Source organism: Lipophrys pholis (genome assembly GCF_963383615.2).
Source record: "Lipophrys pholis genome assembly, chromosome: 3".
NCBI classification, from domain to species: domain Eukaryota; kingdom Metazoa; phylum Chordata; class Actinopteri; order Blenniiformes; family Blenniidae; genus Lipophrys; species Lipophrys pholis.
This window is the reverse complement of record NC_137627.1, coordinates 21,879,498-21,892,687: the sequence shown is the minus strand read 5'-3', so window position 1 is coordinate 21,892,687 and position 13,190 is coordinate 21,879,498. Positions and strand designations below refer to the sequence as shown.

Sequence of the window (13,190 nt, the reverse complement as noted above, 5' to 3'; positions counted from 1 at the left end):
AAAAGTTAAAACATATATAAAACCCCTGGGAGCTTGTTTTGGTTTTTCTTTTCGCACAGGGACCGATGAGGATGCAGTACCTTGCGTCCAGAGACCGTGAGAGAATGTGCAGACAGTTCACCACAGCGCTTGCATCCGTTCCTGAAAAGTGCCCATTGAAAGATGCATCGTTAGAATCGTCCTTTAGTACAAGAGCGCCGTGGTCAAAATCTGACGCATTTTTAATGGTGAGCGATGTCACTTCAATCAATCTACATAAAGTAGCAGAAAATGCTCAAAAACATTGAACAAACTCACAATTGCACAAAAAAACCCCATTCATTTTAATACTTCTTAGATACCAAATGCATAGCTGAGACAAATATCAAGTAGAGGAGTACTACATTGAGTTGTAAACATAGAATGATCAATATCATAAACATGTTAGTCTACAGTTCTGACTATTCAAGGGGCACCACTGTGAAGTGAAACTTGTGTGAACTCAATTTGCTTTGTGCATTTGTCTGGGATCGGCTCCACACCTTAAGTTGGATGAAGTGGTGTTGAAGATGAACAGATGGCTTTCATCTCACCTTGATTATTGCCAATGAAACTCATTTGATATAATCCAACACAGAGCATGTACATTTACATTTTTTTTTTCTTTCTGCTGTCGCAACATATTTAAAACAGATTTAGATTTTTTTTACAATTTCAACATTTCAGTGTATTTTTTTGTGCATTTTCTCAAATATTGGTATTGTGATGTAATATGAATACTAAAATAGAATTAAAAACATTTCTAAAACTGTTGCTTTGAGGGGTCTTATTTTCTGATAATTTCTTATCATTAAAAACAAAGAGTGATGAAGGGATACGAATAAGGATTGCAAGCCACTCAGGCTGGACCCACACCAAGGGGTTACACTATAGTATCATCTGTGGATGTGTTATAAAGATTCATGCCCTCACATTGTGTCTACTGAGCTCAGTAAAGGCTTGAAAAGCAACAAAAGACAACTTTTAAACTGGGAGATCGCCAAAGAACACTGAAGCCAAACACAAGCTGAGCTAAGAGGAGAGAAGATGAGAAGGTAGTGTCATGTGAGAAGAAGAAACAAGAGCACGGTGGCACCCCCTCAGTGTGAATCTGCCGATTAGTGTGTGTAAAAAAAAAAAAAGAAGAGCAGCCAAGAGAGGAAAAAGAGATGGTGACAGAGCATCGAGGCCAGCATGCAGAATCCTTACCAAAGAGAGAGACTCTGTGCCTCACCAAACCAGCCAACTTACAGAAGATACTGAGGTCGGAGGAGAAAAGAGGAAAAGGAGGGAAAAGGGAGGGAGGATGGGGGGGGGATAAATGTTTCAAGTACAAAGAAAGCAAATAAGGGAGGTCAGGGAAATAACAGATACTGCACAACAGGAGAGAGATGGGCATGTCACCAGGAGAGGACAGACTATCCCGGGGAGGTACTGAGGGAAAAGGAGGATGCGAGGTAAACAGTCCCAAAAGTGCCACTGAGTCAGAGAACAGCCGGATCACGGTTTCACTGCACATACCTCGCGATCATCTCCTTCTCCTTGTTGGAGGAATGACCTCCACTACCCAGCACTTTAGCAGGAGTGGACAGGAAGTACAGGCAGTGGTTCTTGAAGTACTGGTTCACCAGTGGCAAGAGGATCTGATCAAAGAGAAAACAAAGATTAAAGATCTGCCAATTTTCAGAGAAGCAGCCTGTTTATCAGAAGCAGTTGACCTGTTGTGATTTATGATGTTGAACTCAGTGAATTATCAGTAACTTTGTTTACAAGAAGAACAAGTGGATGAGTGCAATGAGTGATTTTTTTTCAGATCACTTTAACTTGAACATCAGTTTAATATTACTAATTTTGACATTAATGAAAAGTGCATCTTATAAACATGTCTGGGGTGAATCGCTTGTACTGATAAAGTCAAACAGTACAACAATGTCAAAGCCCTTTCAGTTCAAAGGCCACAAACAGCCCAGTTTGCACTTAATCCAGCCAGACCAGTAAAACCACAGCATGATTATCTAGACATCCCAACATTTACATCAGTTTTAGACTCACAGCACATCTGAATAAGAAATAAGAGAGAACTTTATCCATCAGGGACAAAATCCTCAAGGAAATTTAAGTGTCAGTAAATATCTGTTACAAAAAGTTCATGAACAGCCGTTGCCTCATTTTAATATGATTACATGAATTATAACTGCATTAATTGCATTTATAAATACATGATTTCAAGAAAAAACAACAAATACTGTAAGTTAGTACATTAATTATAATCTACAAGTCATTACTTCAATGGTGAAGATAAGCAGGAAGCAACGGAGTGAAACATTCAGCAGCTCACCTTGGCAAAGAATTTGATCTCCTGTTCGTGAGGTGACTTCTCCACTCTGCCGCTGCTGACCACAGCCTCTGTGTGAATAACAATAAAGCAAAAATAAGTGAAATCAAATCTAGCTGATGCAAGTTTCGCGTCTGCGTACCTCCTCTTAATAAAAGCTTTGGCTTTCCTGAATGATAAAACGATCAAACATGGTTCAGTGGTGAGGTGACTCCGACTTCTCGTCAAAATCTGACGACTCAGTCAAGAAGACATTAAGAGGATTTGCGGCAAATATGAAGGTATGAAGAGTTTACATTCACAAAAATATGAACTCAAACATGAGTTTTATTATTTGCGAGAGTGAACCTTCATTCCTCCGCAATAGGCTCCTCAATGCAGACCTCAACCATTTTAAATGATTTTATATAGAGGACATTATTTATTTCCTTTTTTTATTTCTTGTTTTGTATTATTGTTTTTGCTGTTTTTGTTCAGACGTTTCTCTTTGTCCCATGCTTAAATATGTTTCCTTGACAGACTATTTATCAACACTGCGGCTGACTGTATGCATGAATGTACAAACCTACAAATGAATTGCCCCTTGTGGAATAAATAAAGTGGACTGAACTGAACATCTGAGACATATTTGATAAAGTCTCCTTCAGGTGATCTGGAGATTTGAAGTAGATAAAAGTTCAGAGCTAATGTCTATTCAGGAGGAGGTTAAATACTACTCTCATGCAGCGTGTTTCATTATCAACCCTAATGTAAAATTCCTCAAAGTCTTTTACCAAGATGAGCAATGAACTCCTGGGCGATGTCCATCCACTTGAGAAGCTTCTGCAGGAAACCGTAAGCAAAACGCTTCTCGATGGAGGAAATGTCTTGTTCCATGTCCTTCAGACCCCTAAACGAAACAAAAGAGTGAAAGTAACTCAAAGATCCATTCCGTTAACGTTGATCTCGAACGGCGAAGTGTCGTTACCTTGTCACGGCATATCCGTTGAGCTGGAGGAACTTGAGTAAGTCCTGGGCTTTCTCTCTGTCTCTGGCCTTCTCCTTCGCCGTCAGGGTGTCGTAAGGCACAAGTAAAGGATGGGTGCCACCACCTAACAGGACCACAAATCACATGTTAACTGCACTGTCTGACAATCAGCAGTCAGTAACGACTAAGTGAGCAGTTTCAGGCGTGTGGTGATTTAGACAGTCTTGCCTTTAGCTTGTAGCTCCAGCTTCTTCTTCCTGCCCCAGGTGTTGTGGTAGTTCTCTGCCAGCTGCTCGGCCATCGACTGCATGTGGAGGGTGTCGAAAGACCAAGTTGCAGATGAATATTAAATCAAATAAAACATGAGGTGTTTCTATTGAGAGACATATGCACACCTGCAGCTCTCTGGACAGGGCCATTCCTGTGATATCGATCGGCTGAGGGCTATAGCCGTGACTGGGATCGTACGTGGCCTAAAGGCAAAAAGAAAAAGGATTATTTAGTTTCACCAAATCAGAGAGAATCAAAAGGGAATTTGCGATACGTTCAATCATAAGTGAGCAAGTTTATGGTAGTAAGTAGTGATTTATCTTATCTTCAACAACCTTGCATGGGATTTAATGTTTGTGGTAACACTGAATAAAACTGCATCAATAAGTCCAGATCCCTTTCTTTTGTTGTTTCTGCTCCTCTCTGAAGTACCTGAGCAGTTTGGGAGATCTTCCGAGTGGTGGCCTTCTGCTCCACTTCTCCCTCGCCGTCCCTGGCTTTCTCTAACGTCCACTCCCAGGCCAGCATGGCTTTGATGGATTCCTTGATGGGCCAGCGGTAGATCTCCTTATCCTGAGAAACACAGAAAAGAGAGCTTCAACTCAGTGCCACTATCTAAAACTTCTACAATTACAAGGCTTTTGTGAAGAACCCAAAGGGTGAGTTTGAGAGGGTTTTAATTCATCCTGCATGGAATTTATGACACAATATCATGATAAAGATAATGAGTCAAACATAAAACACATTTACTGTATTATCATTAAAACAGCCATCTATAAAATTTTAGAAGTACAAATAATGTCATAAAAAGTTATCAAAATAAAACAAGCTATAAAGCTATAATGCCATAAGTATACCAGTATAAGTATACATTTTTTTAAGTATATACAAAGAACAAAGACACAAAGACTATATATATATAAAGAGAGAGAGAGAGAGAGAGAGAGAGAGAGAGAGAGAGAGAGAGAGAGAGAGAGAGAGAGAGAGAGAGAGAGAGAGAGAGAGAGAGAGAATAAAAGGCTCAGAAGGAAGTTTAGCATTAAAGTGTGAGTTTCACTATTTGAACATGAAACATGTCACTACTGTATTGCTTGGATTTTGATATACATACATTCACAACTGAAGTCAGGCTCGTTCAGCATTAATACATTCAGTTAAGAAAGTAGACAGTGTTACTCTGAAAGTCCAGGGGAAGGTTATTTACCTTCTCAGAAAACGTTTTGTACGGCCGGAGCATCGGGTGAGTCTTGGCGTTCTCGTCCAGCGTCTCTCCATACGTCCAGTTGTTCTGAATCTGAAAGTCCATTTTAGCCATTATTACAAACAACACTTTCAAACAATAACCTAGTTTTATATCCACTAGTTTGTTTGACTGACCTTTTCAAAAGCCCACTTGTCGTGAGTGTGTTCAGCATACTTGTTCATGAAAGCATCCAGCCTCTCCGGGATGATGGTGCTGTGAATAAATGAACTTACTTTAGTGCAGGAGTTAATCATACATATTTCTACGGGGCGCGCGTGTTGTTTTCAGTTAGTTTTGTTGTGAAAAATGTACAGCATTTAACGCCATCAGTGACAACAAGCAGGAATCTCAGCAGATGTGACTAAATGTGATTCTGAAAAGATGCTTGCTGAACACATGAAATGTATTCATATGGTAAGTCAACAGTGTTAAAGCATGAGTACTGAATGTCTGATTTCACATTCATTCTGTATTTGTATAGGATTTTTGGGAAACTGTAAATCAATAAGTTTTGTGAAATGTGGAATCCATCGATTTATTTTGCAGTCGGGTGAAGTTTGATTATTCAACCAAGTGTGAGACGTCTCTGCCACTAACAGCATAAAACAAAGCCTGGATGAAATAAAATAACTACATTGATGTTACAAATAAAATGAAACCTCAACAACAAAAATATATCACCCACTTTTACATACTCCAAACACAACAACAAGACCCAACAAATTAACAGCCTCCCTGTGCATATTAGACAGGTAACAAGCTGTGGAGCTTTGCTGGAAACAAGTTTGGCCTTATGATCTTGCTGCAGTTGAGTCTTTAGAATTAGTTTTCTGTGTCTTAAAGGTTGAAAAAGAAGCAGTGATTGTAAAGATGCAGGCAAAGTGAGGAACTGACATTGTCCAATACTTGAAGTCTGAATCACTACAATGCAAGTCTGGGCAGAAGAGTGTGTGTTAACAATTGGGAAGAATTAAGTCGTATGAATGAATATTTTCCCATCGTTGCTCACTTGGTGGTCTCTACTGGTTTGGGATCGAAGTTGCCTTCAGCGTCCACCGAGGCCTTTTTCTCAGTGTGAGACGAGTAGGTGGCGTCCACATAATCCGGAGGGATGGCTCCTGCGATGGCACAGAGGCAGGGCATGGCGATCTTAAAGAGCTCTGCGTCAAATTTCTGCAGTGTGCATGAAAACCAAAAAGAAACAAGTTAATATCAGCGTAGAATGTAAGAAAGTGAGAACTACTAGGAGACTCATTACTGACCTTGTGCGCCAACGATTCAAAGATTCCCCAGAAGAGTTTCCGGGAAAGATGCAACTCCTCCTCAGAGGTCACCCCAAAGTTTGCCCATCCATTTGGCAAGCAGTAGTACTTCCAGCAGCGCTCGTAGTGATTGGTTAAAAGCTGAAACAACATCACGAGGAGAAACATTCTACAAATGTTCACATCTAATAACCTCTCTGCAAAAGCAAACTAACTTTGCCTGCAACATCTTCCTGCAATCTGCCTTTGCAATGGTTACACTCTGGTGTTTTGGTTTTGGCCTGCAGATCGTGTGTTTCACACCCCTGGCGGATGTGGGAAATGTTCAAGTCCCTTCTGTTCAATTTGCAATTTGCAAGTCAAACCTTGAGGGGCATCTTCGCGTATTCATTGAGGATGGGCACATCGAACACCAGCCGTCTAAGCAGGTGCTGCAGCATCGAGGGTCGCAGGTACCTGTGAATGTCACCGAAACACTTTATCAGCAACGTTCCCCCACGAGGTTCGTGTTTCTTTCACGTCATTCAGAGAGAAGAATTGACTGTGTCGGGTCAGTACTGACTTGCAGAGCGACATCAGGCACTCCTCGATGACGTCCCTCTGGGCTTTGGTGAGGGCGCGGCCTCGGGACAGGCGGTAAATGGTGTGCAGCATGGAGTCGATCATGATGGCCCGGTGGTCCGTGCCAGCAAACAACGGTGCGCACTTGGTGAGCAGTGGCAGGACAGCCGAACACAAGTAGCGGTTCAGTGCCAGAGCCATTTCAGTTGTACTGAATGCCACCTAAAGTGAGAGAAGAAGACAAAAAAACAAAATGCTTACAGTGCAAACAGATGTTAGTTGTCGCTCTGTGTGTATTTCCACTCACTGTATCTAGTGAAGCAGCAGCCCTCATGTCAGGAAGGAAGCCAACTTCCAGCACATGGAGCAGGAAGTCCTGGTTATCGATCCCATACACTCTGTCCAGGAACAGCACCATGGACGCCTTGTGGTCCGGCACAAAACTGGCAGACATTTTGGGCTCAATAATCTGCCCATCTGCGGTGTAAGAAAAACGAATAAGTATCACGTATGCAGCAGGATGCCAAGAACTACGCTTAAGAAGAAGATCCATGCATGGATCTAACCTTTCCCGTAGGCAGGAATCTGCACAGGCAGGCTGATCACTCCCACCAAGTCTTCGATGGGCACAAGAGACCTCAGGATGGCCCTGATTCTCAGAGCTTCGCCTTTTCCTGCTTGGATCAGCTGAAGGTTTAAAAAAAAAAAAAAAAAAAAAAAAGGAAGACAGACAGGATGAGTCAAACTTCAACTCATCAATAGAGATGAGGTAATTAGAAGCCGTTCTTCTCACGTGCATCTCAGGAGCGCAGCGACCCAGCAGATCGATGAGGGCTGAGTAGAACGACATGATGGCGTTTCCCAGATGCACACGGCTCTCCTCGTGCTGCTCCTCACCGCCAAACCTGCCAATCAGCAAAACAAGCATGTTGATGCACTGCAAATTATTTGGTGCCTGCCAAGATATTATAATTTTACGGTGAGACATGATAGAGAATTTGACTTGTTTTAAAGGTTATTTACTTGTTTTCAGTCCTTGATTTTGCAGTATAATCTTAAATGTAGATTTAAAAATCTTATTTCAAGATTTCTTCATGGAGAGATCATTTCAATAGATTTAAGTAATTTTATTTTAAAATTTAGTGTTAATATCCTCCCTTTTTTGCAATGTTGAAACTAATACAGAAGTCCAAAAGCAACAATGTATGCAGGCTACACTACAAAAAATGGATGACCAAATATAAGATACAAACACTATAGAATATAAACACTATATAAAATAGCAATATGTATAAAATCGCTATATGGGAAAAATCCATTGGAAAAAATAAAACTCCAAAAAAAGTAAAACTATATCTAAATTGTAGCTATAGAACATCACAAAGGGTAGTTTTTAGTATGTAAAGCAATTTTTTCAAGATGTTTTTTCTTCATTTCAGATAATTATATCTTATGAGGTGGAAAATCACAAAGAAACAGCTCTTTTGGTGATAAAGGTTACAGACTCCTGGTCTATGCTGATCTTTAATCTTCATTGAATTGATGACTGCAGCTGAATGAAGTTTATTAAAACAGTTTTTCTGACTGCGCTGGTTCTCCCACACTTACATGAAACGTCTGTCTTTCTTGACAGTGGGTCCGTCTCTGGCCGGATCCTCTGAGATCTTGATGGCGTCCTCCATGGCAGCCAGCAGACCGTTCCCGCCCTCTCCCCTCAGGGCCGGGCCGAAGCACTCGGGGCGCCGGATGAGCAGACGGACCACGACATTAGCGTTCTCCTCCACGCTCTCTCCTGAGAGGAACAGGTGGCAAACATAAGTGAAATCTGCTGCTTGCATCTTAAAGCCACACGGCTATAAAAGTGGTCGTCGAGCAGGAGTCAGGGGACGGCGGCTGACCGTTCACGAAGACGGCAAAGCGGAGGAAATCCAGGTAACGCTCTCCTCCACAGGGGTTCCAGCCGATGTCCGGGTAGCCCTTCGACAGGAGCATTGGACACATCTGGAGTCCACAGCCGGCCAAGTACGTCACCACCTACACCACCACACAACAAGAGACCTTCATACAGTAACCCCAGCAGAACATCCCATCTTGTGTTTTTAAGGTCTTCATTTCTTGTTTTCTCAAACCATTTCCAGGTCTTGCTCTTGCAAAGCCAAAGCCAGTTCATTGTTGTCAATGCAAGAGGCTGCAGCCACATCAAGAGGTGTGGACCCACGCATGCCTACATCAAACAAAAAAAGCATGTAATCACATTTGAGTTTTTTATTTTTACTGAATCAACATTTTTTTTGTGTGTAATATGTCTTTGTTCTATTGTCACTTGTCAATTGTTTATCAATCATGTTACCACATGTTGTTTGGTGTAAAAATATCAAAAACTGAAAAAGATATATGTATCTTTACAACACATGCATATCAAAGTAAACAAGAATTTAATATTTTGACTTGTTCGGAAAAAAACTTTTGTTGTTTACATGGTATAAATCAAGGCTCATGTAGAGAACGGTATAAAGTGCAGTGGGTGACGAACACTGACCCAAACCGATGCCGCTGTTCTGCAGCAGGTAGCTCAGGTGGTCAAACATGGAGCGTTGATTCTGACGGCTGATGCGACAGAAGTAACACAGGAAACGACAGCAGTTGGTCACCATTTGGGGGAATCGAATTTCCTGAAAGAGAAAAAAAGACGGAAAAAAAAAAAAACAACCTTTGTAAGGATAACCATGTCTGATGAAAGTGGTGGAAAAAAGTGAAAGTGGATGAGATTAGTGTTACCTTGGAGTCTCCACCTCCACCCAACACGTTGACCATGACCTCCATGACGGTCTCATGCATGCCCAGAGCTCTCATCAGATTGGGGTGCTGGTAGAACACTTTGTTGTTCATGATGTTCCTGCACAAACACACACATCAGATGCTCACGTCGCTTGTCTCAACCAAAGTACAAATTAGTGCAGAGCAGTACAAAAAAGACACCAAGAAATCTTAAAAAATAAATAAAAGTGGCCTGGAAGAAAACCCTGATTGAGTGTTTGTATCTACACCGAAAGTGTTCTACACTTGAACTTTTCACTAACAATAAAAAAAGAGAAGCAGCCCCACCAACACTTTGCTGGTTGACGTTTCATGGCGAAGCTCTCAATCCGCACAAGTTGTGGAAAAATTACACCACCTCTTGTAAAAACTTTCAAACTCATCACAGTGAAACTGACCCGATGCTCTGAATCATGAGCCGCTCCTCCTCAGGACCCATCTGGACGATGAGCAGCGAGCGGATCTGTCCCAGACACTCCAGGAGGTCCATGGTGTCCTGGACCGACACGGCGTTGATGGCGTAGGCTTTGGGCAGCGCTCGGGTCAGCTCCCCGAGGCCATCGTACTGTCTGTGGAGGAGGCTGAACATCAGACGCACCAGCTCGGGGTTCTGGATGAAGGACTCCTGGGCCCAGTGGATCATGGTGTGGGAGATTAGCTCCTGCAGGGTGCCTGTGTGAAGGGGGTGAAAAATATATCTGCCTTCATGCCTGACTGTTGGAATTTGAACACACAAAAAAGCCGACACTAAAGCTAATAGTCAGTTCAATAAGTAGGACCGACTGAGAAAGCAGCTCTTTACACCTACAACTACTTTCCTCTACAAAAGTTTCATGTCTGACCTCATTGTAAGGAATTAGCCTCACATCACTTAAGCAATACTTACAGTGTGTTAATTCCCACATTAAACATTTCAGCTGTTCTCTCACTTGGTTTCAGTTCCTCCTCAGCTTCTTGCTTCTCGTCCTCTTTCTTCACCCGCAAGCTCTTGATCTTGTCAACCAGACTAAAGAGTCTCCCCCTGAGTGAAGTGTCCACCTCTTCCTCCTCTGTCTCCTCCTCAATATGGATGCCTGTGAATAAAGACAGAAAACATTCAAATACATGAGAAAAAACATAGTTCCAATCTGAGGAAGATGACAGGTTCACAGTCAACGAGAGGACAGAAACATCGTCTCACCGCAGTGAAGCAGGAGGTCGTTGTGGAACTTATCCAGGGTGTCTCGAACCTCCTCGGGCACGGGACACTCCTCATCCTCAGGACCGTGCTTGAAGTTGGTCAGCAGAAGAACCTTATAGGAGAGATGTGATGTGATGATATTTGGACATTGTAGATATATAAAGTGCATTTTGTTTGTGATTGAGGTGCAACAGAAGCTTACTATCAGATTTCAAACATTAAATGAAGCTGAGAAGTTCAGAAGCCAATCTGATGATAGTCTAGATCAGAGTTTTGCAACCTGCAGCTCTGGAGTCACATGTGATGTAACATTTGATTCAATTTATTTCAATAGGACTTTTATCTCTTGGCTAAAATGGGCTTTCAAGCAAGGCACAACTAAAATGGGGTAAAATTGCTAAAACCACAAGAAAAACAAAACAGCCGTAACTGCATTTAAAATAAATGAAAAATGACTAAGATTTCTTGTTTCTTAAAAAAATAAAAAAGCTTACAAATGGGGGGTCAGACAAAACAAAAAAGATGAAACCTCAAAAAAGAGGTACAAAAACAGCAGAAAAAGTAATGAATCCTAAACTGTAGTTGAAAGTTTCCAAATGCAACGTAAACAGGTTGATGTTAGTATATAAAAACTACATATGAAACTTTAGAAGTTGAGTTTTAAAGATTTGCCGTTCCAGTTAAATTTGATTTGGTGGAAAGTGACATAAAGGGCTCTTTAAGTCATAAAGGTTGCGGACAACAGGTCCAGATGTTTCTGGATTAAATATTCTAGTACCTGGTCTTGTGGCGGCGAACGAAACTCGCGCGTCCTGCGAGCCGTCTCTGCAGCCGACATGGTGAAGGCCCTCATCAACAGATTGTAACGGACGCGCTGGTTTTTCTGAATATTGTTGACAAACTCGTCGGAGTACGCCACGATGGCCTCCACTCTGTGTCTCAGCTCGCAGTCGCAAAAGTACTGCAGGAGCGTGCACATCTGAGAGGAGACGAGACGGAGGAGACTCAATCAGTTAATCAGTCATTGATACTTGATTCATGACGTCAAGTAACGGAATAAAACTGAACATAGTAGAAACATCACACCGACCTGCAGTTTGACCGATTCTGGCAGCTTCATCTGAAGGAGCCCCTCCTCCAGACCCTCCTCTTCCTCTTTTGTTTCTGCTTCCACTGCCTCTGCCTCCTTCTCCTCCTCTGCTTTCTCTCCATCCACTTTTCCCTCCTTGGCTTCTCCCTCCTCCTTCTCCCCCTCCTCGGCCTCCTCTTTAGGCTCAGCCTGCTCCACCTCAGCCTCTTTCTTCTCCACCTTTTTTGGATCCTCCTCCACCTCCTCACCGACCCCTTCGTCCTCCAGCTCTTCCTCCTCTGCATCTTCATCTTTCTCCTCCTCCTCCTCCTCTTCTCCCTGGTCAGCTGCAGCCTCCTCGGCCTTCTTGCCTTCCTCCTCTACCTCCTCCTTCCCGCTGAAAACGTTGGGGTCGATCATTTTGAGGATGTGCTTGGAGTCCTCGTCGTTGAAGATCCCCATGATGAGCAGAGTGCTGATCAGCTTCAGGATGGGGACAAAGTGGAACTCCACACTGCCCCCTACTGGATCGCGCATGGCCTGGCTACCATCCAGGACGGCCTCCGTCAGCATGCTGATCGCTCTCGTTTTAAGTTCCTGTGGACAAAGAAAGTAACGAGCAAAAAGAAACATGAACATGAGGAGATACTAGGTGGACTCCGGCTTCTGCTTCTTACCTGCAGGGGGAAGATGGGGCTCAGCGTGTACAGGTCGGGGTCTGTGCCGACAAAGTTGATGGACGAGAAATGCAGTTTTGGCCGTAAGCACGTGGTGAGGCCGACGCCTGGCAGAGAGTGGGCCTTCTTCACGTCAGGATAGAGGTTAATGCTGAGGGTCTCCTGAGTCATGGGGACAATGAATTCCCTGTTGGTGCCCAGACGCGCCCGTTTGGCCGATTCCAGGTGAATGCTGATGAGGAGGTCATAGTAGCCGCTGCGGAGAGGTCCGGGAAGGTACGTGTTCTCGATGGCGTAAAAGAGCTGGGACTCATCGACGTGGCTGCACAGTGCATGAGCCACTCGGTTGTTGCCGAGAGCGCAGACGGCACAGTAGAGCATGAGGGTGTGATAGTGGAACTTCATCAGGTCCTGACGCTCTGACAGCTCCAGGATGTCGATGCACCTGGAGAAAGAAGAACCACACAGAGATCGTTACTGGGTATCAACATTAAAGTAAATAATTATTTAGAGGTGCACACTCAGGTTCAAAAATAAAAAAGGTAGATTTTTTTAAATTCCATAATTGGAAAAAAAACCTAAACTAAGTGTATAAGGATTCCCCATGTATATTATAATAAACAGACAGATGGATCCAGAAGAACAACCCACAACAACAGCAGGCCACTGCAGTTAAGATAAACTATGATTAGGATTGGTTAAAAGCAGAAAAAAACATTTCCCTCAGGGGTTCAGAAAAAGAAACCTGCTATAGAATACAGGTGCAAGCAGCTGTCAGTCGTTAGATGTAT

The 13,190-nt window shown here is 42.9% G+C and overlaps 1 protein-coding gene across 1 annotated transcript in view; it reads right to left on the bottom strand.

Moving 5' to 3' along the window:
• Positions 1-13,190, bottom strand: part of ryr1b (ryanodine receptor 1b (skeletal)) — an 85,344-nt gene that overhangs the window by 32,657 nt on the left and 39,497 nt on the right. The window contains exons 36-64 of the mRNA XM_080459804.1: positions 12,400-12,844; positions 11,744-12,319; positions 11,432-11,632; positions 10,654-10,765; positions 10,403-10,546; positions 9,872-10,145; positions 9,435-9,552; positions 9,196-9,328; positions 8,786-8,880; positions 8,555-8,690; positions 8,265-8,448; positions 7,450-7,561; positions 7,223-7,343; positions 6,964-7,133; positions 6,658-6,878; positions 6,461-6,551; positions 6,096-6,236; positions 5,843-6,006; positions 4,968-5,046; positions 4,795-4,884; positions 4,023-4,163; positions 3,716-3,793; positions 3,549-3,624; positions 3,321-3,444; positions 3,127-3,242; positions 2,357-2,424; positions 1,540-1,661; positions 1,228-1,277; positions 81-141 (exon numbers count right to left, since the gene is read on the bottom strand). Of these exons, the coding sequence (XP_080315930.1) occupies positions 81-141; positions 1,228-1,277; positions 1,540-1,661; positions 2,357-2,424; positions 3,127-3,242; positions 3,321-3,444; positions 3,549-3,624; positions 3,716-3,793; positions 4,023-4,163; positions 4,795-4,884; positions 4,968-5,046; positions 5,843-6,006; positions 6,096-6,236; positions 6,461-6,551; positions 6,658-6,878; positions 6,964-7,133; positions 7,223-7,343; positions 7,450-7,561; positions 8,265-8,448; positions 8,555-8,690; positions 8,786-8,880; positions 9,196-9,328; positions 9,435-9,552; positions 9,872-10,145; positions 10,403-10,546; positions 10,654-10,765; positions 11,432-11,632; positions 11,744-12,319; positions 12,400-12,844 (4,443 nt within the window). The remainder of the gene's footprint in view (positions 1-80; positions 142-1,227; positions 1,278-1,539; positions 1,662-2,356; positions 2,425-3,126; positions 3,243-3,320; positions 3,445-3,548; positions 3,625-3,715; positions 3,794-4,022; positions 4,164-4,794; positions 4,885-4,967; positions 5,047-5,842; positions 6,007-6,095; positions 6,237-6,460; positions 6,552-6,657; positions 6,879-6,963; positions 7,134-7,222; positions 7,344-7,449; positions 7,562-8,264; positions 8,449-8,554; positions 8,691-8,785; positions 8,881-9,195; positions 9,329-9,434; positions 9,553-9,871; positions 10,146-10,402; positions 10,547-10,653; positions 10,766-11,431; positions 11,633-11,743; positions 12,320-12,399; positions 12,845-13,190) is intronic.